The sequence below is a fragment of the Tyto alba genome, unplaced genomic scaffold (genome assembly GCF_018691265.1).
Source record: "Tyto alba isolate M040663 unplaced genomic scaffold, T.alba_DEE_v4.0 Super-Scaffold_26, whole genome shotgun sequence".
Classification (NCBI taxonomy): domain Eukaryota; kingdom Metazoa; phylum Chordata; class Aves; order Strigiformes; family Tytonidae; genus Tyto; species Tyto alba.
Genome location: NW_024881300.1, coordinates 21,944,909 through 21,966,082, shown reverse-complemented (window position 1 = coordinate 21,966,082; position 21,174 = coordinate 21,944,909). Strand labels below are relative to the sequence as shown.

Genomic DNA, 21,174 nt, shown 5'->3' with positions numbered 1-21,174 from the left:
TCTCTTGGCTGCGTTGAATGTTGAGGAGCAGGATCGGGTCCTCGCTGCGCTGGGCCGTGTGCTGCATCCCATCCCTCCTCACAGCCCTCCGCAGCACCGGGGACCGGGCCAGGATGCGGCCCCAGGGATGCAGCAGCATCCCTCCCAGGGGGGTTGCCAGCCCCGTGGGACCCAACAGGATGCTCCGGTCCCCCCATCCCAGCCTTGACCCCACAGTGCCGAGGCACGGCCACCCGCTCTGACCTCCTGTCCCCTCTCTCCACCCCCCCACCCCCCCCCCCCCCCCAGTGATGAACGGGAGCAGCCACTCGCCGACCGCCATCAATGGGGCTCCCTCCACCCCCAACGGGTTCAGCAACGGGCCGGCCACCTCCTCCACCGCCTCCCTCTCCACCCACCAGCTCCCGCCGGCCTGCGGTGCCCGCCAGCTCTCCAAGCTCAAGCGCTTCCTCACCACGCTGCAGCAGTTCGGCAACGACATCTCCCCCGAGATCGGGGAGCGGGTGCGCACCCTCGTCCTGGGGCTCGTGGTACGTCTGCCGGGCGCGGGGGGGGGGGGTGGCTGGCGGGGCGATGCCCGTGTCTGGGGAGCCTGTGTTCTCCTTGTGGGATGGAGATGCTGAGAAATAAAAAGAGAGGGTCCTGGTGGTGCTGGATTCCCCTAAATCCTGGAAAAATGTTTTTTTTCCGGCGTCTCCTGGGATCCGCACAGCACAGTGTAAGGCTGAGCTGCTGGCATCGCCAGCAAAGCCTTGAGCATGGTTGTCCCTTGAGCGTGGCAGAGGAGCAGAAATGGGGGGGAAAACCAACAAAACATCCCCCAGGGGGGTGCAGGGCAGGCGTGGGGCTGTGCCTGGCGGTGCTGAGCCCGAGCTGTCCCCCGCAGAACTCCACGCTCACCATCGAGGAGTTTCACGCCAAGCTTCAGGAGGCCACCAACTTCCCGCTACGACCCTTCGTCATCCCCTTCCTCAAGGTGGGTGCCCCAGTCCGGGCGCCGCGGGGACGTCGGGGTTACCATCGGTATCGCCGGCAAACGGGGAGGCGGGGGGGGGGCTTTGGGGTCAGGGTGCCCCCGGGGCACGTGCGTCCCCCCCTGCGCACCCAGCTCCTCGCACATGTGGAGTCACACGAGGCCAGGGCTGTTTGCAATAAAGCAAGGGGTTCAGCCCAGCTGGTAACCATTTGCAATTCATTAAAAATCCCTCTTTTTTTTCGGTGGTTTTTTTTTTTTTTTTTTTTTTTCGTTTTGTTTTGTTTTATTTGCCTTTTAATTTCGCGCTGACTCTGCACTGTCACCCTGCTCCGGAGGGATTTGCCAACCGCTGGCACGCCTGGCGGCACCGGCGCTGCCGGCAGATGTTCAAGCCCGGCATCGCCTGGCCCTCGTTAGCAGAGGAATAATGAAAAAGTGCAAAAAAAAAAAAAAAAAAAAGCCCCTCTTCCACCTCTGCATCCCCAGCCCCCCCCAGGAGCGGAGGTCTGTGCTCGCCGCAGGAATCTGCCTGCAAAGCTGCCGGAGCCGTTTGCTCCTGGTAGAGTTGAAACGCGCCAGGGCTGAGCTGGGGGGGTTTGGGGGGGACGAGAAAGCCCCCTCACCCCTCCTGCCGCGGTTTGCAGGGGAGCACGGGGTCTGCGGGAGCAGGGGGATGGTGTATCCCCGGTTCGTGGGGTCCCAGTGGGTGCTGGTGGCCCCGTGGCTCGGGGCGGGCTGGGAGCCGTCCCCGCTGTCCCGTTGCCAAGTGCGCGGGGGCTGGCGACCCTGGCACCCCGCTCCCAGCTGTTCCCACCGCCGGCTCCAGATGTTTCTCATTATCCTAACTGCAACCAGCCGGCCTCGGCGTGCTTCCCAGACTCAGGGGTTTGGTTGTTTTTGTGGGGTTGTTCCCCCCCCCTCCCCTCCCCTCCTCCTCTTCCTCCGGCTGGGGAGGGTCCGGCCCCGCTCGCCGCAGCGGCATCTCGGGCTCGGGCGTTAACGTGTGGGGCAGATGGGGGTTTGCCTGTGGGTCAGCTGCCTGAAGAGAAAAACCAGAACTGGCAACCAGAGAGCCCGGGCAAAAAAAAAAAAAAAGGGTCTCTGCTCCTTAATTCTTGCTGATCTGCACGCTCCGAGGGGCTGCAGTGCCATGGGGGGACATGGTGGGTGGGGAGTTTGCAGCCGGTCCTCGTGCCCCCATGGGTGCTAGATGGGGTGGGGGGGCTGCCCAGCCTGGGGGTTCAGGTCCCCCAAGGTGAGAGCCACGGGGACAGCGTGGCAGAGGTGGCCGACGTGGCCAGGGGCTGATGCTCCGCAACCCCTGGCAGGGCTGCAGGGAGGGCTGGGGTGAAGCTGTGCCCATGCCGGCACGTAGCCGAACCCTGCGGGGTGCCACATGTGTCCCCCCCACCCGGGCACACTGTAACGAAGGGGGGGGGTTTGCGAGGATGACCCCATGGGGGGAAGGTGAGCAGGACCCCAAAGGGAAGGCTCCTGCCAGCCCAACGCCTCCTGACTGTGGCAGGCTGGGGGCAAAGCCGGGATGTGCCGGGGAGGGGGGGTCTTGCGCTCAGGCAGCCGGGCTTTGCAAGAGGCTCTGAGCATTTGCCTGGGGACGGGGGGACGGGGGGACGGGGGGGTCTGCGTGGCCGTGAACTGGATTTTTTGTGTGTGTGAGCGTGTGTGTGTGTGTGTCCCCTCCCCGGCCCCCTCGCAGGCCAACCTGCCGCTGCTGCAGCGGGAGCTGCTGCACTGCGCCCGCATGGCCAAGCAGACCCCGGCCCAGTACCTGGCCCAGCACGAGCAGCTGCTGCTGGACGCCAACGCTTCCTCCCCCATCGACTCCTCCGAGCTGCTCCTGGAGGTGGGCGAGAGCGGCAAGAGGAGGACGCCAGACAGGTAGGAGCTGGGGTTGGAGTTGGAAGGGGCGGGGGGGCGGGGTGGGGGTTATTTTTTTTCAGGGATACCCCCCCCACCACCATCCCACCCCTCCGGGGTGATGGGTGCCGGCGCCCGGTGGGAACCGACCTCCTCTCCCCCCACCCAGGACCAAAGAGAACGGTTTGGACCGAGACCCTCTGCACCCCGAGCACCTCAGCAAGCGGCCGTGCACCATGAGCCCGGCTCAGCGTTACAGCCCCAGCAACGGGCTGAGCCACCCACCCAACGGGCTGGGGCACCCCCCCGCCGCCCCCCCCCTGCCCCAGCACTATCGCCTGGAGGACATGGCCATGGCGCATCACTATCGCGACGCCTATCGGCACCCCGACCCCCGGGAGCTCCGCGAGCGCCAGCGGCCCGCCGGTGAGTGCCAGGGGGGTGGAGGGGACACAGGATGTGGAGGGGGGGGGGGGGACTGCCGGGGGGGGTGGGCTGACCCCCCCACCCCCCCCCCCACTTGCCTTGCAGCGGTGCACGGGACGCGGCAGGAGGAGGTGATTGACCACCGGCTCACCGACCGGGAGTGGGCGGAGGAGTGGAAACACCTCAACAACGTACGTAGTGCCCCCACACCCCTGCATCATCACACCCCCACACCCCCCCCCCCCTCCAAAAAAAAGCTTTTCTCCTGAGCATCCTCCGCTCCCTGCAGCCACACACCACCCCTCGCACCGCTCAAATCTCCCCCCGCCCCGCAGCGCTGGGCACTGCAGCCCCCCAGTTGCCTGCAGCAGAGTGTGCGTGTCCCCTTTATCACCCTGATGTTCCCCCCCCCCCCCCCCCCCCCGCAGCTGCTGAACTGCATCATGGACATGGTGGAGAAGACGCGCCGGTCGCTGACGGTGCTGCGGCGGTGCCAGGAGGCAGACCGCGAGGAGCTCAACCACTGGATCCGGCGCTACAGCGATGCCGAGGACATGAAAAAAGGCAGCCCCCCCTCCGCCCGCCCCCACAACAGCTCCTCCGCCTCCGAGGCACCCCAGTTAGGTATTGACCCCCGAGGCCGCGGGGTGCGTGCGGGGTGGGGGGGGTGGGGGGGCCGGCGCCGGCGGGTGCGTTCGGAGGGGGACGGCGTCTCCTAACGGCGTCACCCCCCTCTCCTTCGCAGACGCTCACCGGGAGTTCGCGCCGCGGCCCCTCTCCGGGTACATGCCGGAGGAGATCTGGAGGAAAGCTGGTGAGTGTGGGGCGCCCGTCGGTGCGCCGAGTTGGCAGGGTCTCTGCTGCATCCCCTCCCCGCGCTGCGTCGGGGTGCCGGCGGCGCTGGAAGCGGGGGGCAGGGTGGGGTTGCCCGCCCGTGGTGCTGCCGCCGAGCGCCCCGTGCCACGCTCGGCCGCCCTTCCTTCCAGAAGAAGCTGTGAACGAGGTGAAGCGTCAGGCCATGTCCGAGCTGCAGAAGGCCGTGTCGGACGCCGAGCGGAAAGCCCACGAGCTGATCACGACGGAGCGAGCCAAGATGGAGCGAGCCCTGGCCGAGGCCAAGCGCCAGGCTTCCGAGGACGCCCTGACCGTCATCAATCAGCAGGAGGACTCGAGCGAGGTGGGGGCAAGTCGGGGGAGGGGGGGGGGGGACACACGACGGGGTTGGTGGCGGAACGGGCATTTGGGACCTGCTGCTTTTGCAATCGAGTTGGCAGCGTGGGAGAGTGGGTGTCGGGGCGGGGAGGGGGGCTGCAGCAACAGTGTGGGACGGGAGGAAGAGGGGATTTGAACGGAGTTGGGGATGGGGACACGGTCCAGGATGGGGGAGTGTGGTGCAGGAGCATGGTCTGGGATGGGGGAGCACAGTCCAGGATGGGGGTGCATGGGCCAGGGTGGGGGTGCATGGGCCAGGATGGGTATGTGTGGGCCAGGATGGGGGAGCACAGTCTGGAATGGAGGTGCATGATCTGGGATGGGGGTGCATGGTCCAGGAAGGGGTGCACGATCCAGGGTGGAGATACATGATCTGGGATGGTGATGCACGGTCCAGAATAGGGGAACACAGTCTGGGATGGGAGTGCATAATCCAGGATGGGGATACATGGGCCAGGAGCATGGTCTGGGATGGGGGAGCACAGTCCAGGATGGGGGTGCATGGTCCAGAATGGGCATGTATGGTCCAGGATGGGGGAGCACAGTCTGGGATGGGGGTGCATGGTCCAGGAAGGGGTGCATGATCCAGGATGGAGGTGCACGGTCCAAGATGGTGATGCACGGTCCAGAATAGGGGAACACAGTCTGGGATGGGGGTGCATGATCTGGGATAGAGGTGCATGATCCAGGATGGAGGTGCACGATCCAGGATGGTGTGCACGATCCAGGATGGGGGTGCACGATCCAGGATGGGGTGCACGATCCAGGATGGGGGTGCACGATCCAGAATGGGGTGCACGATCCAGAATGGGGTGCACGATCCAGGATGGAGGTGCACGATCCAGAATGGTGTGCACGATCCAGGATGGGGGTGCACGATCCAGAATGGGGTGCACGATCCAGAATGGTGTGCACGATCCAGGATGGAAGTGCACGATCCAGAATGGGGTGCACGATCCAGAATGGTGTGCACGATCCAGGATGGAGGTGCACAATCCAGAATGGTGTGCACGATCCAGGATGGTGTGCACGATCCAGGATGGGGGTGCACGATCCAGGATGGTGTGCACGATCCAGGATGGTGTGCACGATCCAGGATGGGGGTGCATGATCCAGAATGGTGTGCACGATCCAGGTTGGAGGTGCACAATCCAGAATGGGGTGCATGATCCAGAATGGTGTGCACGATCCAGGATGGAGGTGCACGGTCCAGGATGGTGTGCACGATCCACGATCCAGGATGGAGGTGCACGATCCAGGATGGGGGTGCACGATCCAGGATGGTGTGCACGATCCAGGATGGGGGTGCATGATCCAGAATGGTGTGCACGATCCAGGTTGGAGGTGCACGATCCAGAATGGGGTGCACGATCCAGGATGGAGGTGCACGATCCAGGATGGAGGTGCACAGTCCGGGCTAGTGATGCCCAGTCTGGGATGAGAGATGCCTGGTCCAGAATGGGGGTTGCACGATCCAGAATTGGGGTGCACTATAGGAGCCTGACATTTATCTTTACCTCCCCACAGAGCTGCTGGAACTGCGGGCGCAAAGCGAGCGAGACCTGCAGCGGCTGCAACACCGCCCGCTACTGCGGCTCCTTCTGCCAGCACAAGGATTGGGAGAAGCACCACCACGTCTGCGGGCAGACTCTGCAAGGGCTGCCGGCCCCCGCCGCCCCCGCCGCCGGCATGGGGCTACCGCCGGCTCCTGGCCAGCCCGACGGCGTGGCCACCGTGGCCAGTAGCCCCAGCGAAACGGGCTCGGCGGCCGCTTCCCGCGCCGGCACGCCGGCCACCCCGGCTCCGCTGGAGAGCGCGTCCCGCTGAGCCGCTGCTACCGCCGCTCTCCAAAAGACACGGACTGCACTCGATGCAATTTCCTCAGCTACCTGACTCGTGTGACCTCCGAAACGACCTCTCTAGCTCTCACAAATAATCCTCACGGATCCTCAAACTGGGCTTTAAGTGGAGTTAAGGCAAATACCGGTCTTCTCTGTTCTCTCTTCGGTCTTTGTTTCAGCTTTTTTTTTTGGTTGGTTTTCAGTCGGTTGGGGGATTGTGGTTCGGGGAATTTTTGTTTGTTGGTTGGGGTTTTTTTTTTGTTTTGTTTTTTCTTTTTGTTTTTTTTTTTTTTTTCTTTTTTTCTTTCCAGACAAGGGATTTGGCTGCAACCTCACCACGTAGTGACGTGGGGAGAGGCCAGCCCAGCCCCAGCCCACATCGGCGCTGCCAAGGGGCTGGCTTGGCAGGAGGAAAGAAACTTCTTTTCTTCATCTTTCTCTTCCTTTTTTTTTTTTTTTTTTTTTGTAAAAAAAAAAAAAATAAAGAAAATAAAAAAGAAAACGTCGGACTCTTTGGCTTTAAGTAAGAAATTGTAAAAAAGGAAAAAAAAAAAAAAAGAACAGAAAAAAAAAAAAAAAAAGAAAAATCCAAAAACCAGATGACACCAAGTCAAGCCGCGTGACGGACGCTCACCTGTAACTACCTTGCTAGCTAGCCAAGAACAGACCAGACTCACCTCTGCTCCAAAGGAAATCCAAAACCAAGGAAGATCCAAACGTCTCTCCACTGCCAAAGTTCGTTTCATTCTGTTGTCGCTTCCTTCCTCTCCCCACAAGGATGGACGGACGCGCCCCCGGGGCTTTAAAGAGTTTCTATTAAAATAAAGCAAAAAAAAAAAAAAAATTTTTTTTTTTTAAAAAAAAAAAAAAAAAGCGAGCCCCCGAGGTGAGGGAGGGGGAGATGGTGGCTGAGAACTGCCCAGGTGGGCGCAGCCGGAGCCGGCACATCTCTACCTCTGCCCGCAGCCGCCACCCTGGAAAAAGAGAATAAAAAAAAGAGATTAAAAGACAGATTTTGGGTTTCTCCCTTCCTGAAGCCGTCGGGGGCTGCCTGCAGCCGGACCCCCCCAGCCCCTTGCTGCCAGGCTGCTCCCACAACCCATGTCGGATTTATTTTGCAAGGATTTTTAAGAGGAAAAAGGAAAGGAAAGCAAACGCCACCTCCTTCCTGGCCGAGGAGGCAGCCAAGGATGATGTTGATTATTTTGTATTTCTCACATCGTTGTACAAAGCGCAGAGGACGGGAGTGCAATACGGAAAGTCCCCCGGCTCCGAGAGGAGGGAAGCCCCGCGCGGGGCAGGATGCTAATGTGAATGTAAATAGTGTTTTGCAGAGGTCCAAAAAAAAAAAAAAAATAAAAAAAAAATTAATAATGATAGTGATAATAATAAGAGACATTTGCCAAATAAAAGATGATGAGAACCCGCTGGAGGCTGTGGAGTGGGGGGAGCGAGGCTGCCCGAAGGCGAACAGAAGTCGTGTGCTCGATAGGAGCTGTAGTTTTTCCGCATTTGCAAAAACCATCCTATGTGTTTTCTGTAGGGGAGGAAGAGGAGGGAAGGGCTCGGGGCCGGGTTTCTGTGCACCCCAAGACCTCAGTGCATCCCCCCGGCGGGGTTTCTGTGCACCCTGCGGTCTCGGTGCACACCCCCCCCCACCCCCAGGGAGTTTCTGTGCACCCCAAGACCTTTGTGCATCCCCCCGGGGAGTTTCTGTGCACCCTGAGGTCTCGGTGCATGTCCCCGGGGGGATTTCTGTGCACCCTGAGTCTGGGAGCTTTACCGGATGGCCCTCGAGTGACCGTTCACTTTATTTATGGTGTGACATATGTAATATTGTCTATTTTTCTTACGTTTCCTGAGAAGAGGTAATATATAAGAGTATTGCAGATGCACCTGCTGCGGGGCCGCCTACTCTCCGGGGTGTCCGTCCCGTCCCTGCCCTTCCCACCACGTGTGTCCCCGCGTGTCCCCGTGTGTCCCTGGCCCTGCTCTGCGCTGGGGCTCTGCCTCTCTACCTCCACCTCGCCAGGAAACCACGGACGAGAGCATTTCCACAGAGATTGCTCTTGTTTCCACTCCCTTCTGTTTTGTTTTTTTTTTTTTTTTCTTTTTAATATATATATTTTTTTTTAAATAATAATAAAAATACCCTACAGAACCTTGCATTGAAACCAAAAGCCGAGGGAGGGAGGGGACGGGCGGTGCGGCGCTAGCAGACGTCCAAACCAGAACGACAGCTTTAAAGTGTAATATTTCCCAAAAAAAAAAAAAAAATTAGTGATGCGGGGAGGATGGCAGCGGCGGTGCGGCCGTGGGGCCGGAGCGATGAGGGCACGGGGGGGGCCGTGGCGGCCGGGAAGGCGCTGGCCGGAGCGGTGGGTGCTTTTGTGGGGTTTTGCCCCAAACCGGTGTTGGGGCGTGCCAGGGGATGCCCCGTGCTGTGCCCGAGCCGTGTCCTTTGGTGGCTTGGTGGCATCTGGGAGACGGCAGACGGATGAGCCGCGCGGTGCTGGCACAGCCGGGACGAGGGGATGGGGCCACGCTGGTGGCTGTGGGGCAGCTTGGGGACATGGGGTGCCAGGCACAGCCCTCTGCCAGAACGGGTCCCCGTGGCCACCCACAGCTCCCCTTCTTGGGTTTCCCCCCTCTCCTCCCCGCTGTGACCGGGGGATGGTGTTGGTGGCCTGGGGACAGCCTGCCTGAGGTCCAGGTCCCCGCGGGGAGGCAGAGCCCAGGGTGCTGGGTGCTGGGTGCTGGGTGCTGGGTGCTGGGTGCAGCACCAGGCTGGAGGAGGTGGCAGGAGAGACCTCCAGCACCGAGTGTGGCCCCATCCCCGGCGGGCGAGGGTCTCTCCAGCTGCTTCCTCGCATTCCCAACCCCAAATCCCAGCTGAAACCAAAGTGCCACGTCCTGGCAAGGCTGGGCACCCCGGGGTGGGGGTCCCACCCCTGCCTGGGCTTTGCTCCATCACTGCCAGAACCCCCAGCCACCCCACTCCTAGGCCTGCGGGGGTCCCCCCGCTGTCTCCTCGGGGTGCCCCGCTGTATCGCGGTGGGTTTGAGATCGGGGACAAGATGCCACCTTGTCCCCAGGTCCCAGGCACTGTGCTGGGGTGTCCCCTCCACAGTAGCAGCCCCGGGGGCTCCTCTGATGCCACCGAACGCCACGGCCCTGGGGAGGGAAGTGTTGTGCCTCCGTCCCCCCCCAACACCCACAGCTGTGTGGGCAGCACCCGGTTCCCCGGTCCCGTGCAAGCCCTGCCCGTGTCACCCTGCCAGCCCCGGGGACGGGGACGCCAGGGCACGGGGGGGTCCCTGGAGGGGCTGGAAACCAGAGCCCCCCACCAGGGCTGGGTGGGCACGGCAGCAGCCTGCCCTGCCCCACTGCGTGGGTTTTGGGGGCCAGCCCAGAGAGGTGACGTGGTAGGACTTTCCTTCGGCATGCTGTCCCCCCCCCAGCCCTTTGCTGTTTCCTGCTTTCTCTAAGTGTACTGTATGTTTTACCTGTGAAAGATGTAAACTTTATGATTCAGGTTATGTCTGTTCTTAACTCTGTATCTGTGTAATAAAGACAATTTAATATCAACTGGAGGCTCCGTAGCCTGGGCTTGTGCTGGGGGCCCTCACCCCCCTCTCCCGGCAACACCCTGCACCCCGTACCCCTCAAACCTCAGAGGGGTCATTATAGCCCTGGGGTTGGTCACTGCCCCGTGTCCAGCTTTGAAGAGGGGGTGTCCACAGTGGGGGTGCATTCAGGGTTGTCCCTAGGGAAACCAGTGGGATCTCCGCTCCCCGCTGCAGGTGCTGCGCCCCCTCGGGGTGCCCCGCTGCTCGCCCTGCGCCGGGGGGAGACGCCGGGAGTTGGCTGCGGTCCCCAGCACCACCAGCGGGGTCAGTGGACAAGGAGAGTCGGGGGGGGGGGAAGTCCCCAAACACGGGGTGGGGTGAGGCGTGCCCCCGCCTGGCCACGCGTGTCGTTCCCGGGTGCACGCGCGTGTCCGCTGCCGCCGCCGCCGGGGCTCGAACCGGCGACCCCGGGATCACGGCCGGGCAGGGCCGCCTCCCCCGCGTTTGCCGGCACGGGGCGGGGCCTGGCGGCGCGCTTGGCCCTGATTGGCTCCTGATGTCTGAAAGTGGCGCGCCGGCGGGAGAGGCGCACGTGGCGGCGGGAGAGGCGCACGTGGCGGCGCTCCGCTGGTCCCGCCGGTTCCGCGGAGGCAGCGCAGCATGTCTGGGGGCCGGGCGAGGTGGGCCCGGGGGGGGGGTGGCACCGGGGTGGGGCCCAGCTCAGTGCCAGACTCCCCAGGCTGGAGCAGGGTCAGCTTCCCACTCGTGAGTGGGAGAGTTTGTCCCTCAGTGGGCCTGAGAGCTCTGCTGGTGGAGGAGGCAGAACCTGCCTCTTCCTCCCCTTCCCTGCCAGCAGGCTGTGATGCTTGCATCTGTTTTTTGGGGGCTTTTTGGTCTTTGGGTTTTGGGTTTTTTTGTTTGGGTTTGTTTTGTTTTTTGTTTTTTGTTTTTTTTTTCCACCCAATGGAAGCTGCTTCCAGGTCCCCTGCTCCCTCACCTGAGGTGGGAAGTGGCTCAGCAGGAAGCAGAGACTTTTCAGGAGCCCTCGCTCCTGCAGGTTCTGGGGTCTTGCTGCAAGCCTGCCGGCAGCACGGCGCGCAAACTGCTTCAGCAGTACCTGTTCATCCTTCTGCTGGGAGCACCCTCTGCTTTGGGGCCTGTGTTAAATGGCTGGTTGGTTGTTTAATGGCTTTTTGCCCCTGTTCCTGCCCAGTCCTCTTTTCCTGGACGCTTCAGGGATCTGGTGGCAGGACCCGCCGTCCCTGGCAGCAGGAGAGGTGTCCTGGGGTGTGACAGGGATGGCAGCTCGGCGGAGGGCTGCAGATGACGACTCGGACCTGAGCCACCTGGAAGGGAACAGCGCAGAGGAGCTGGCAGTGCTGGACCCAGTGAGTGCCTGGCTGAGGGGGGAATCAATTTGCCTTGTTTCTCTGAGGAAATGGGAAACTTTCTACACCTCCCTTCAAGCGCTTCCAAAAATAAAGAATAAGAATAATATTGGGCCCCTGATGTTAAAATCCCTGAGCTGAGAAGCTGGAAATTGAATTGTCACTATCCTGCTGCTTCGCTTTCACTGCTGAGATGTCTGCCTGGCTGAGCAAGAGTAAATGGCTCCTGTTTGTCACCAGCTTAAACCTCCAGTTCCCTCCGGCAGCTCTGGTGCTGCTGGGGTATTTCTGCTTCACAAGCAGGTGTGGGAAAGGAAATATTTACCTGTTTTTTTCTCCCCAATGGAGCTGGGAACCGAACTCCCCTTTGGTGGGACAGGCTGTTGTCCCCAGCCTGGGAGGGCACTGCTGGTGGAGGCGCATGCTGTGCACCACTGCGATGTCCCAACCTGGGGTGGGGGTGTCCCTGCTCCGTGTGCTGCTCACCCAAGTCTTGGTTTGGGTTTCAGGAGCTGGAGGCCATAAAAGCTAGAGTGCGGGAGATGGAGAAGGAGGATGAGAGGCAGAAGAAGTTGCAGCTGGAAGCTGAGAGTCACCTCATCATGAGCTTGGAGGCAGGTACGGGCCGTCCCTGGGTGATGCTGTGCCCCCAGGGACACCTCTGGGGCACTTGAAGCCAGAGCACGTGGCTGGACTTGGGCACGTAAGGTGGGTGAGGGAATGGGGTCCCAGACATGGCATGGTTCTCGTGCAGGTTATATCCACTCTTACCTCCAACCTGTGCAGGCCAAGATGCAGTGAATTAATTTAATTTAATTAAGTAATTGAGTTTAGCACTAACAGCACTAGCAGAGCAGTCACCCTGTGGGTGTTTTGTTTTTTTTTTTGTGAAGAGAGAGGAGGCAAGGGGATGGAGGAGGCAGCAGCAGTGTGGGGATTTGGGAATGTCTGGACATGACCATGGACCTGAGGAGCTTTGCAGTGTGTCAGCTGGGTGGTGGCCACGCTGGGAGCAGACCTGCAGGGACAGATGTCCCTCTGGTAGGGGACTCCTGTGACTATCCAGCCCTTGTCTCTGCAGGTCTCTTCCCAAAGACAACCGAGGAGAAGATGGAGGCTGACCAGCGATCCATCTACGTGGGCAATGTAAGTGGGAGACCCTGGGGCAGGGCTCACCTCGCTGCCCAGCCCGATGGATATCGGAGTTCCCTAGCACAGGGGTCCATCTACCCCCCCACCAAAGGCTGGCTGGTCCCATCCCAAATGCTTCTCCTCTGCCCAGCCCAGACTGGGAATATGGCTCAGCATCTGCCCGTGATCCTCAGCCACCTGCAGATAATCTACTGCAGGTGTCAGCTCCCCAAAATACCCCGTTGGAAGCTGTGGGTTGCGTGATGTTGCTTGTTCTGCAAAGCGAGGGGAGCTGTCTCTTGGATTTGGGGTTTCCAAGCTGGATGGGTCTCCTGAACCTCAGGAGCTGGTGGAGCTGTGGTGGCAAGGTGTGAGTGAGGTCAGCTGGGCCCTTTGCCTCCTGTGATGTGCGAATGCAGACCCACAAGCTGTAGGGGGGTGAGGGGGGGGGGCTGGCTGGTGGTGCTGGAGGGGCCGGGGCTGCCGTTGCAGGTGGATTATGGGGGCACGGCGGAAGAGCTGGAGTCTCACTTCAACAGCTGCGGGCAGATCAACCGAGTGACCATCCTCTGCGACAAGTTCTCGGGGCATCCCAAAGGGTCAGTGCTGTGTGTGTGTGTTGGGGGGGGTGGGCGCTGCCCTGTGCTCCCCAGCCTGGGGCTCTGCTCACCCCATCGCCTTGCAGGTACGCCTACATCGAGTTCAAGGAGAAGAGCTCGGTGAAGGCTGCGGTGGAGCTGGACGAGAGCGTGTTCAGAGGCCGGGTCATTAAGGTAAGAGCTGGATGAGGCCCTGGGGTGCTGCATCCATCCCTCCCAGCACCCCTTGTGGGGCTGTGCCAAACCCCGGTGCCGGCAGCTCTGGCTCAGCCACCTCCTGCCTTCCAGGTGCTGCCCAAGAGGACCAACATGCCAGGCATCAGCACCACCGACCGTGGGGGCTACCAGGGCCGCTTCCGAGCCCGGGGAGGGCTAGCCCAGCGCGGGGGCTACTACAGAGGCCAGCAGCCAAGGGTGCGAGGGAGGACGTACAGGTGAGCGGCCGGGTGGTGGTGGGGTTTTCCTTGTGTATTTGGGGCAAGACCCCTGTGGAGGAGGGTGTCCCCAGGGTGTGGGGATAGCTGCCCCTCGCTCTGGCCGTGCTCAGCTTCTTAGCTTTGCACCTCCCACCCTGGCGTGGACGGGAGGATGGAGAAGGGCTCAGGCAAGAGGATCTTCCCGGAGACCTGTGCTAGAAATGTCTCCCACCCTTCGCGTGCTGTTAACATCACCCCCGTGTCTGGGGGGTGGGGGCCTGGTGACTGGTCCAGCTGGGACAGGGGGGACTGTGGGGAGCCAGGAGGGGGGAAGGACTGAAGTGAGCAGCCGGTGATGGCACAGCAGAGCCATCCACGCTGCTGTGCCAGCATCCCAAACGCAGGCCTGGAGCTATCCTCTAGCACACCTCCTGCTGCTCGTGCATCCCTCCGCTCACTGTGGATTAGCTTCAATGATGCCCCGGCCCCTTTGGCACTGTGGGAGGAAGAAACACCTGAAACCCCACTGCTCATCCCCCTGTCCCTGCAGGGATTTGGGGGGTGGGCATCGCACTCCCAGCCTGACTGGTTCCAGAGCTGTGCTTGCCTTTGGGGCTCCCCTATCTTTTTGGGGAGTTTAGTCTAGCTGGAGCAGAAGGGTGAATCCCAGCTCTCGGAGGAGTGAAGGGAGCAGGGAGCTGTGCTTTTTTTGGCACAGCTGATATCTCAGCTAAGCAATGCCCCTGTGTTTCAATACGCTGGTTTTATTTTTGTTTAGGGGTCGGGCAAGGCTGCTGCCTTGGTATTTTCCATACTAGAAAGGACTGGACCACCCTGGTGATGCCGACAGGACTGAAATGAGGAGATGGGAATGGAGAGATTTAGAAATATGCCTACCCAAGCCAAAAAAGATTAATTTTTAAAATGCCATCTGCCTGGCTGTGAGGATTACTGGTGCTGCAGCCGTGTGCTGGGCTGCAGGAGGGAAGACTGGGTTTGCTCCATCGGCCATATCCCTGCCAGCGTCCCACGAGGGGCTCGCCTTAGCTTTGCTTTAGGGGTTTGTCTTCATCAAGAGCAGTCTCATTCTGGAAAGCACTCTGTCCTGGGAAGGGAAGAGCCCTCCCAGACCATCAAGTCTCATTCTCATCCCATAGAAAAGGGCTGTACTGGAGGGTTTAATCTGGCTCTGAAGTGTCCAAATGCCCTCCACCCCACGGCGAGGGCAGACCTGTCCTCCTCGGCCTGTGAAGCACCCTCAGCTTTGCCAGATGTTTCTACAAGACCTGGATGCTGCTTTCTCTTACCTATAAGAAGATGCTCAAGACCTTTGGAAAAACTATTTTCTTCTCCAAATCAGCGGAGGAAGTCTTGGGTTGCAGCTCTAGGCTGCTGGGGAGCTTTTCTTTCACCAGCCTTGAGCATTTCCAGCCTTGCTCTTGGGAAGAGGATGGAGCCTGACGATGTGTTTTGGGTCTGGTTTTTAGCTCGCTGCTGCTGTTGTACATCTAACAACCAAGGGAGGGGAAAAAGCATCCCTTACGGTTTCACTGGAAGCCTTTGTATCTCTGTGATGGTAAACAAGACTGGGGTGTCACAAAACTCTTCCCCCTCTTTTATTTCAGAAGTCAGCAATCCCCCTCTTGCCCCCTCCTGCTTTTATTCCAAAGCTACAGGGATCAAAGGGCGCTGCCAACTCATCATTTTACTTTATTTCTAGCAGTAGCTGTATTACAAAATCATCTCCACTGTTGCAAATTTGGTCTGATCTTCCTCTTTAGTCCTTGTCACCATTCCTGCTCCAGGTCCCGGTTTTAGGATGGTGTGAGCCCAGCTGAACTAGAGGGTCAGGACCAAAGTGGGCTGCGGGAGCTGGGTACCGGGGAACGAGCACTGCCTGGCATTTCCCCTTCCTGCTGATTTTGTGTTTAGGAGCTCTAAAGCTGCTCGTTTTTCAAGGAGAAACTTTGTTAAAGGAGGCAGGCTGTGAACACCAGGACACTGTGTAAAGTTCTGCATTGGAATTGGTTTTATTATGTAATTCTCACACTAATCTTCTGGGATCCTTGGTTCAGGATTCCTCTAACCCAGATGTGACTGATTGCTAAAGCAGCTTTTCACAGCTTTGCCAGGCTAAAAATCCCACTGATTATTTTTTTTTCTCCTTAAGATTTCAAGATTTTTTTTTTTTTTTAAATCTTGGGGCCTTAACTCTTCATGTTGTATTGATTTTGCACTTTGCCCGGTGTGGACTGTGCCGCTGAGACTGGCCTTGATCCGAGCTACCCTTAGGCTTAGACTATAAAACTGGCTTTTTCTAGGGCTTTAAACTTGCCGTTTAGTCGCTTTGTAAATTATTGAGACTTAATTTTTAACAAAAACTGCTTGGGGTGTTTGAACTTTCTTGGGGAAGAAGGAATGCTGAGCTCCTATCTCTGTGAGTGAAAAGAGTAAAGATTTTAATGTGAAAATGTTTTGGAATAGCTGTGCCTTGTTTAGATGGTGGGAGAGGCTTGAATACTTTCATCTCCCAATATTTGACAGGTGGTTGTTGATTAAAATGTATTTAAGCTCTGTTCGTGAAGGTATTGTAAATGTCACTTATTTTTAAAATAAATGATCCTGCTGTGTGAAATTCATCTGCAGTGAGACCGTGCTGGCTGTGAGCTGACACTCAGCGCTGACCTGGCTTTCTCCAGGCTTCTTGTATCCTTTGGAGCTGTGCAGCTATTTTTCTTTTTAATTTTTGGCTATGCTTTATGTATTTTTAACTGATTATGTGCTTGAAGCACAGGCGGGAAAGGCTTGGAGTAGAGGTGTGTGAAAAGCACCGAGTAGCTGCTCAGTGCCTACACCTGCCTGCGTTATCTCTGGACTTGCTGTAGCTCCACAACCTGGGGTAGTGTGAGTATATTGCACAAGTGATTAAGAAGCTGGGCTGCTCTTCTAGTCTAGGTTGGTATTTTTTTCTATATAAATACCTGCTATTGATTTTTTTGGGTAGTCTTTTAATTAGAACAGCAGGGAGCTGCAGGAAGAGATGCTAATAGAGATTAGTTTGGGATGAGCCAGGCAGCTGTGCAATCCTCACGTCTTAATCTCTTGGTGTGGGTTTAGCCCAGCTGCACTACCTGGGCTAGAAACAACTGTTAAGCATGCCCAACCTGTCTGAACGAGGTGCAAAGTGATACCAGCAAGTCCTGTCACATGGCAGTCACCCAGAGATCTTGCCCAAGAAGGCAAGATCAGTGTAGGGCTTGATCAGGTTCAAGGTGCTGCTCTGAGACCAGCTGTTTGGCTGCCAGAGCTTTCTCAAGTACATAAATAGTGGCTGGGGGCGTAGAGAAACCCAGAGCCTTTGGCTGATGGGCAGAGTTTTCTCCTTCTAAGAACTAAAGGAGTAAGTACATGGCTCTGGGTGCTCCCAGCAAAGGAAAAACAGGACAAGGAGTCTGAGTCTGTTAGAATTAAGCACTGCTTGTGATTGTCAGAATGAACAGTCCTGAGCTGCAGCAAAGTGGGCTGGCAAGGAGCAAGAGGACTGCTGTTGCTGATGTGCTGTTCCTGCTTCAGAGGAACTGCTCTGAAGCACCAGTACTTCTGAGGAGCAGTGTCACTCTCTGTGCATCTCAGCTGACTCAAATCTAGGTTGACCCTAATCATAATCTCTTAGCTGTCTTGTGCAGCTGTGCTTGCTCTAATCACAAGCACAGCAGGAACTGCTGTTTTTACACAAGGCCCAATTTCTGCAGAAACATCTGAGTTGCACAAAGGCACAGCTGCACACATTTCTGTAGGGAACAAACCTTCTATCTGACACAGCTGACCTTCCTGAAGGAAGAGCTGGCTCTCACATGTTACCTGAAGGCATAAAGCTGAACAGCAACTTCTGTGCTATAGTCAAGTTCGCTGGAGTAGAAATGCACACAAACCTTGCAGGTGTCAAGTTTATTTTACACAGAATAAATTTAAAATATTACACAGAATGAAAACAATATATACATCACTTTGCAGGCACAATCCTGTACAGGGGGAATGTTCTCAACACTCAGATGAGAAGGGGCAGAGCTCTAGCACACCTGCATCATCATGGAGTTTACCATATTATCAAAAGCCCTAGAGAAGGAAATGAACACAGAATGTTAAAGGAAGCAGCTAGTTCTGCACAGCAAATCTCTTATAACAAAACCAATGGCTAATGCTGCCTCTTACTGGTTACCAAGCTGGCTTTCCCTAAGCTGAATACAGGGCTTCACTCTTTATTTACTCAATGGAGCATGCTATAGTTAATGGCTTTTAATTAAGCTGAAGTAAGGACAGGTGTTATCCTAGCTGTAGACCTGCCTCAGCAAAGTGTAAAAAGTTGTTCTTGCCTAGGCAATGGAAACTCCCAACATTATTAAAATTCCCTGTGAGATTAGAGATGAGAAATGGGGGCCAGTGGCCCTCACATATGAATGCCCATCTGTCCTTACCCAAGGATAAGCCCTGGACAAGTGCAGTTGTTCACTCTTTAACCTGCTCTACTTACCTATGTTTATTTTCATATTTACTTATGAAAGCAGGCATTTTTTTCTCCCCAAGACATTAATTTTCTTGAGTCAATGTTTCTAACACCCGTTCAGAGGTGGGAGTGAGAGTTCACTGTAACTTCTCATGAGACTATCACTTTTCTGTTATTTAGTAATGGCTCAAAACCAACACAGCTGTTCTTCATTTTGGCAGTTAGAGCATGCACATCTGAACTGGTCAACCACAGGGGTTATGCTCTTGGTCCTATGACATCATAGGTACACTGCGAGTTCCCGAAAGATGACAAAGATCAGAAAGATCAGTATGATCAACCCACCTACCTGGAATGGATACGGTCCCCAGGGTTATAAAAAGGGTTACACATTATGTCCGTATATGAATTATGCAGCTTTCGGAACATCTGAAAAGGGATTGTAATTTAAATTTTTTTTTTTTTTTTTTTGCTTCTCAGCAATTTATGAATAAGCGGAAGTAGCAAAAACACTGATGTGGCAAGTTGTGCTCTGATTTCCTGCACTTACACTGCGGATCTCATTGTCCCGAAGTGCTGTGTTTGAAGAATCCACCACCATAACAAACTTCACCTTCGAATTTGTCACGTAGCCATATCTGTGGAGCCGTTAAGGCATGTGCTTCTGACACACCAAACTAAAACAAGGCTGGAATACACTCAGAGAAACAAGCTGAGAGGAAACATGATGCTCTTGCTGCACCCAGCACATAACTAGGACTAGACAAGGTAAGCAGGAGACTCGATTGCAGGAACTGTATCCCCTTTCTACATGATTTCTGCTATCTTTGATAACTCTAGGTCAAGCTCACTCCTACGCTGGCCAGTAAGGCGTGCCTTGCAATTTCAGAAGCAGCCTCCCATGAGCTATTTTGGTGAGGGTTTCTCCCTTCTTAAGAGCCATTTTAATGACACAGCCACCTTATTTATTCTTGTTTGGGTGCCCACGATCAGACACCTGGAGATCTTCTGGTATCAGCCAGTGTGGCTGACCTGAGACTCCAAAGCTTAACAACCAGTTTATGAGAACCCAGAAATCAGGTCTGCTGATAACTTCCATCTGTGGGATTCAGAAAAAAAAAGCCAAAGAAAGTTCAAAAGATCAATTCTGTGACTTAAAAACAATGCGGAAACTGTAGCTGTGAAGTACAGATTCTAGAGAAATCAGGCCGTACATCTGGCATTTAGGTACTTGACCAGAGACACCTTTGTACTCCCACTACTTTCACTGGCATTATTAAGAAGTCTATGCTTTGTTCTAGTCACAGCCAACTGTTTTAGCTAAGCGGGGAATAAAGCACCCAGTTTATGAAAGGTGAAGTCTAGCTGCACAAGCCATTCTGCAAGTTACTCTTCCTCATGTAGGCTAAAGATTTTTCAACCACCTGGTTGGGCAACGAAGCAGCTGCTGAACTCCCCAAGGCACCAAATCTAAACCTCTATGGGACAAACTGGTCAGTGAATGAGTCTGTGTATTTTCTGCTGATGTCTTTAATATGGCACCGAGTAGGACAAGAAGTTTCCCACAGAGTACCTCGCAAGAAAGAGCCTGTAAATAAATAACAGCATGGCAAAAGGCATTAGAAAGATACACCTTGTAGTCTTCAGTGGGGTAGAGGAGCCCTAGGTACAGTTCCCTCTGATCTACAAGGGCCTTGCCCATCGCAGAGATTTTTTCATCCACGACATCGAGGGAAGTGTGCACGGTGTAGTGGAACTTCAGCTCATTTTCAGTTGGAACGCTCCGGATATAGAGGGGATAGTTCTGAGGAGAACAAATTACACTAACTAGGACTGGCCACTCCGTTGTGCGACAGCTGATGCCACAGCAGTGCTTCCACCCAAAGAACTGCTGCTATCAGAAGCAAGCCATTTTAACAATTTTTACATTCACAGGTGTCACAGCAAGGTGTAAATGCCCCCCCTTTACACCTTGCAGCACCTGTGGAGCAGATCTGTCTCTATACACTAGTGGCTGGAGAATCATTTGCACTGCACAAAGGCTCAGGTCTCTCCACTGCCTGACCTGCCCCCCCTGACCCAGCAGAGCCTGTCCCCAGCACTTTCTGGGGACACCCCTCTCCCCTCCTGGCAGCAGGTCAGCAGGACACCCTCACACTGTCCCTGCGCTCCCCCTGCCCTGGTCCCAGCCTGTTCCTGATCAGTCCACTTCAACCTCCAGGCTCTGCCCTGCTCCTCTCACCCCCTTTCAGGCCCTACAACCTGAAACCCTGCCCCAGCCCACTTACTCCCGCGCCAGAAGTTCATCTGGCCCCACAATCCCACTCCTACACCCCTCCACATGCTCCAGAATCCCAGTCCTACTCCCCTCCTCATGCCCCACAACCTGAAACCCTGCCCCAGCCCACTCACCCCTATCCCACAACTTCACCTGGCCCCATAATCCCAGTCCTATTCCCCTCCTCAGGCCCCACAACCTCACCTGGCCCCACTGCCCTGCTCCCCTCACCTCTACTCCACAACCTCACCCAGCCCCAGGCCCCACGCCCCATAACCCCACTTAGCCCCGCTGCCCTCCCTCAGGCCCCACAGCCTGAGGCCCGGCCCCGCTCCCCAAACCCCCGCCCAGGCCCTACAACCCCCCACTCGTAACCCCCAAACCCGAGGCCCGGCCCCGGCCCCACCTCCTTGGCGATCACGGCGATGCACACCGCCATCTTGCCCTGCGCCCGCGCGTCACGTGAGGCGAGGGCGGCCGGCGCTCACGTGACGCGCGGCGGCGGTTGCCATGGCGAGGGCGGTGCTGGGGTCTCTCTGCCTGTGCTGGGCCCTGGGCCCCGCCGCGGCCTCCGCACCCCCCAACCTCCTCCTCCTCCTCATGGACGACGTGAGTGGGGTCGGGGGGGGGGGGAGTCGCGGGGGGGGGGCGGAACTTGTAACTGGGCGACAGGGACCCGTGTCACTGGGAAGAAGTCACTTTGGGGGGGGGGGGGAGGTGTCACACTGAGGGTTAGGGTGGAGGGAGGGGATGCTGGCCACCGAGGGGGGGTCTCTTTGTGACCAAGAAGGGCGCTGGGTAGAGAGTCCCACATGGACGGCTTGGATGCACGGGCAGGGATTGCTGTGACTGAGGGAAATTGGGGTTTTGGCTCCGTGGGGTGGTTGTGACAGAGGGTGGGCTGTTTTGTTTTTTTGGTTTTTTTTTGGGGGGGGGGGGCGTGGAGTGGACTATGG

General features: G+C 57.0%; 4 protein-coding genes across 10 annotated transcripts in view; 3 read left to right on the top strand and 1 right to left on the bottom strand.

The window, feature by feature from the left end:
• Positions 1-9,921, top strand: part of CBFA2T3 (CBFA2/RUNX1 partner transcriptional co-repressor 3) — a 35,732-nt gene extending 25,811 nt beyond the window's left edge. For 5 of the 6 annotated variants that reach the window (XM_042797641.1, XM_042797639.1, XM_042797642.1 and 2 more), the window contains 9 exons: positions 289-530; positions 887-976; positions 2,694-2,875; positions 3,024-3,280; positions 3,386-3,471; positions 3,709-3,904; positions 4,026-4,094; positions 4,267-4,457; positions 6,020-9,921. In XM_042797641.1, the coding sequence (XP_042653575.1) occupies positions 289-530; positions 887-976; positions 2,694-2,875; positions 3,024-3,280; positions 3,386-3,471; positions 3,709-3,904; positions 4,026-4,094; positions 4,267-4,457; positions 6,020-6,319 (1,613 nt within the window). In that variant the 3' untranslated portion in view covers positions 6,320-9,921. The remainder of the gene's footprint in view (positions 1-288; positions 531-886; positions 977-2,693; positions 2,876-3,023; positions 3,281-3,385; positions 3,472-3,708; positions 3,905-4,025; positions 4,095-4,266; positions 4,458-6,019) is intronic. The other variant, XM_042797638.1, reaches the window with a different exon arrangement.
• Positions 9,922-10,562: 641 nt separating this feature from the next.
• PABPN1L (PABPN1 like, cytoplasmic) lies at positions 10,563-14,282 on the top strand. Its single transcript, XM_032984804.2, has 8 exons — positions 10,563-10,582; positions 11,116-11,290; positions 11,800-11,908; positions 12,372-12,436; positions 12,914-13,020; positions 13,107-13,194; positions 13,309-13,454; positions 14,215-14,282. Exons 1-8 carry the CDS (start codon positions 10,563-10,565, stop codon positions 14,252-14,254), a joined length of 750 nt encoding a protein of 249 aa, XP_032840695.2. The 3' UTR covers positions 14,255-14,282.
• A 3,087-nt stretch (positions 14,283-17,369) lies between these two features.
• Positions 17,370-20,702, bottom strand: TRAPPC2L (trafficking protein particle complex subunit 2L). The gene is made up of 5 exons (XM_032984803.2): positions 20,625-20,702; positions 19,572-19,744; positions 18,491-18,578; positions 18,290-18,369; positions 17,370-17,552 (listed from the first exon to the last, which is right to left on the bottom strand). Exons 1-5 carry the CDS (start codon positions 20,655-20,657, stop codon positions 17,507-17,509), a joined length of 420 nt encoding a protein of 139 aa, XP_032840694.1. The 5' UTR covers positions 20,658-20,702; the 3' UTR covers positions 17,370-17,506.
• GALNS (galactosamine (N-acetyl)-6-sulfatase) overlaps positions 20,684-21,174 on the top strand; it is a 48,696-nt gene continuing 48,205 nt past the window's right edge. For both annotated transcript variants that reach the window (XR_006165740.1, XM_042797654.1), the window contains exon 1: positions 20,684-20,827. Coding sequence is in view for 1 of the 2 variants with exons in the window: in XM_042797654.1 (XP_042653588.1) it covers positions 20,729-20,827 (99 nt within the window). In the remaining variant the exon portion in view is untranslated. The remainder of the gene's footprint in view (positions 20,828-21,174) is intronic.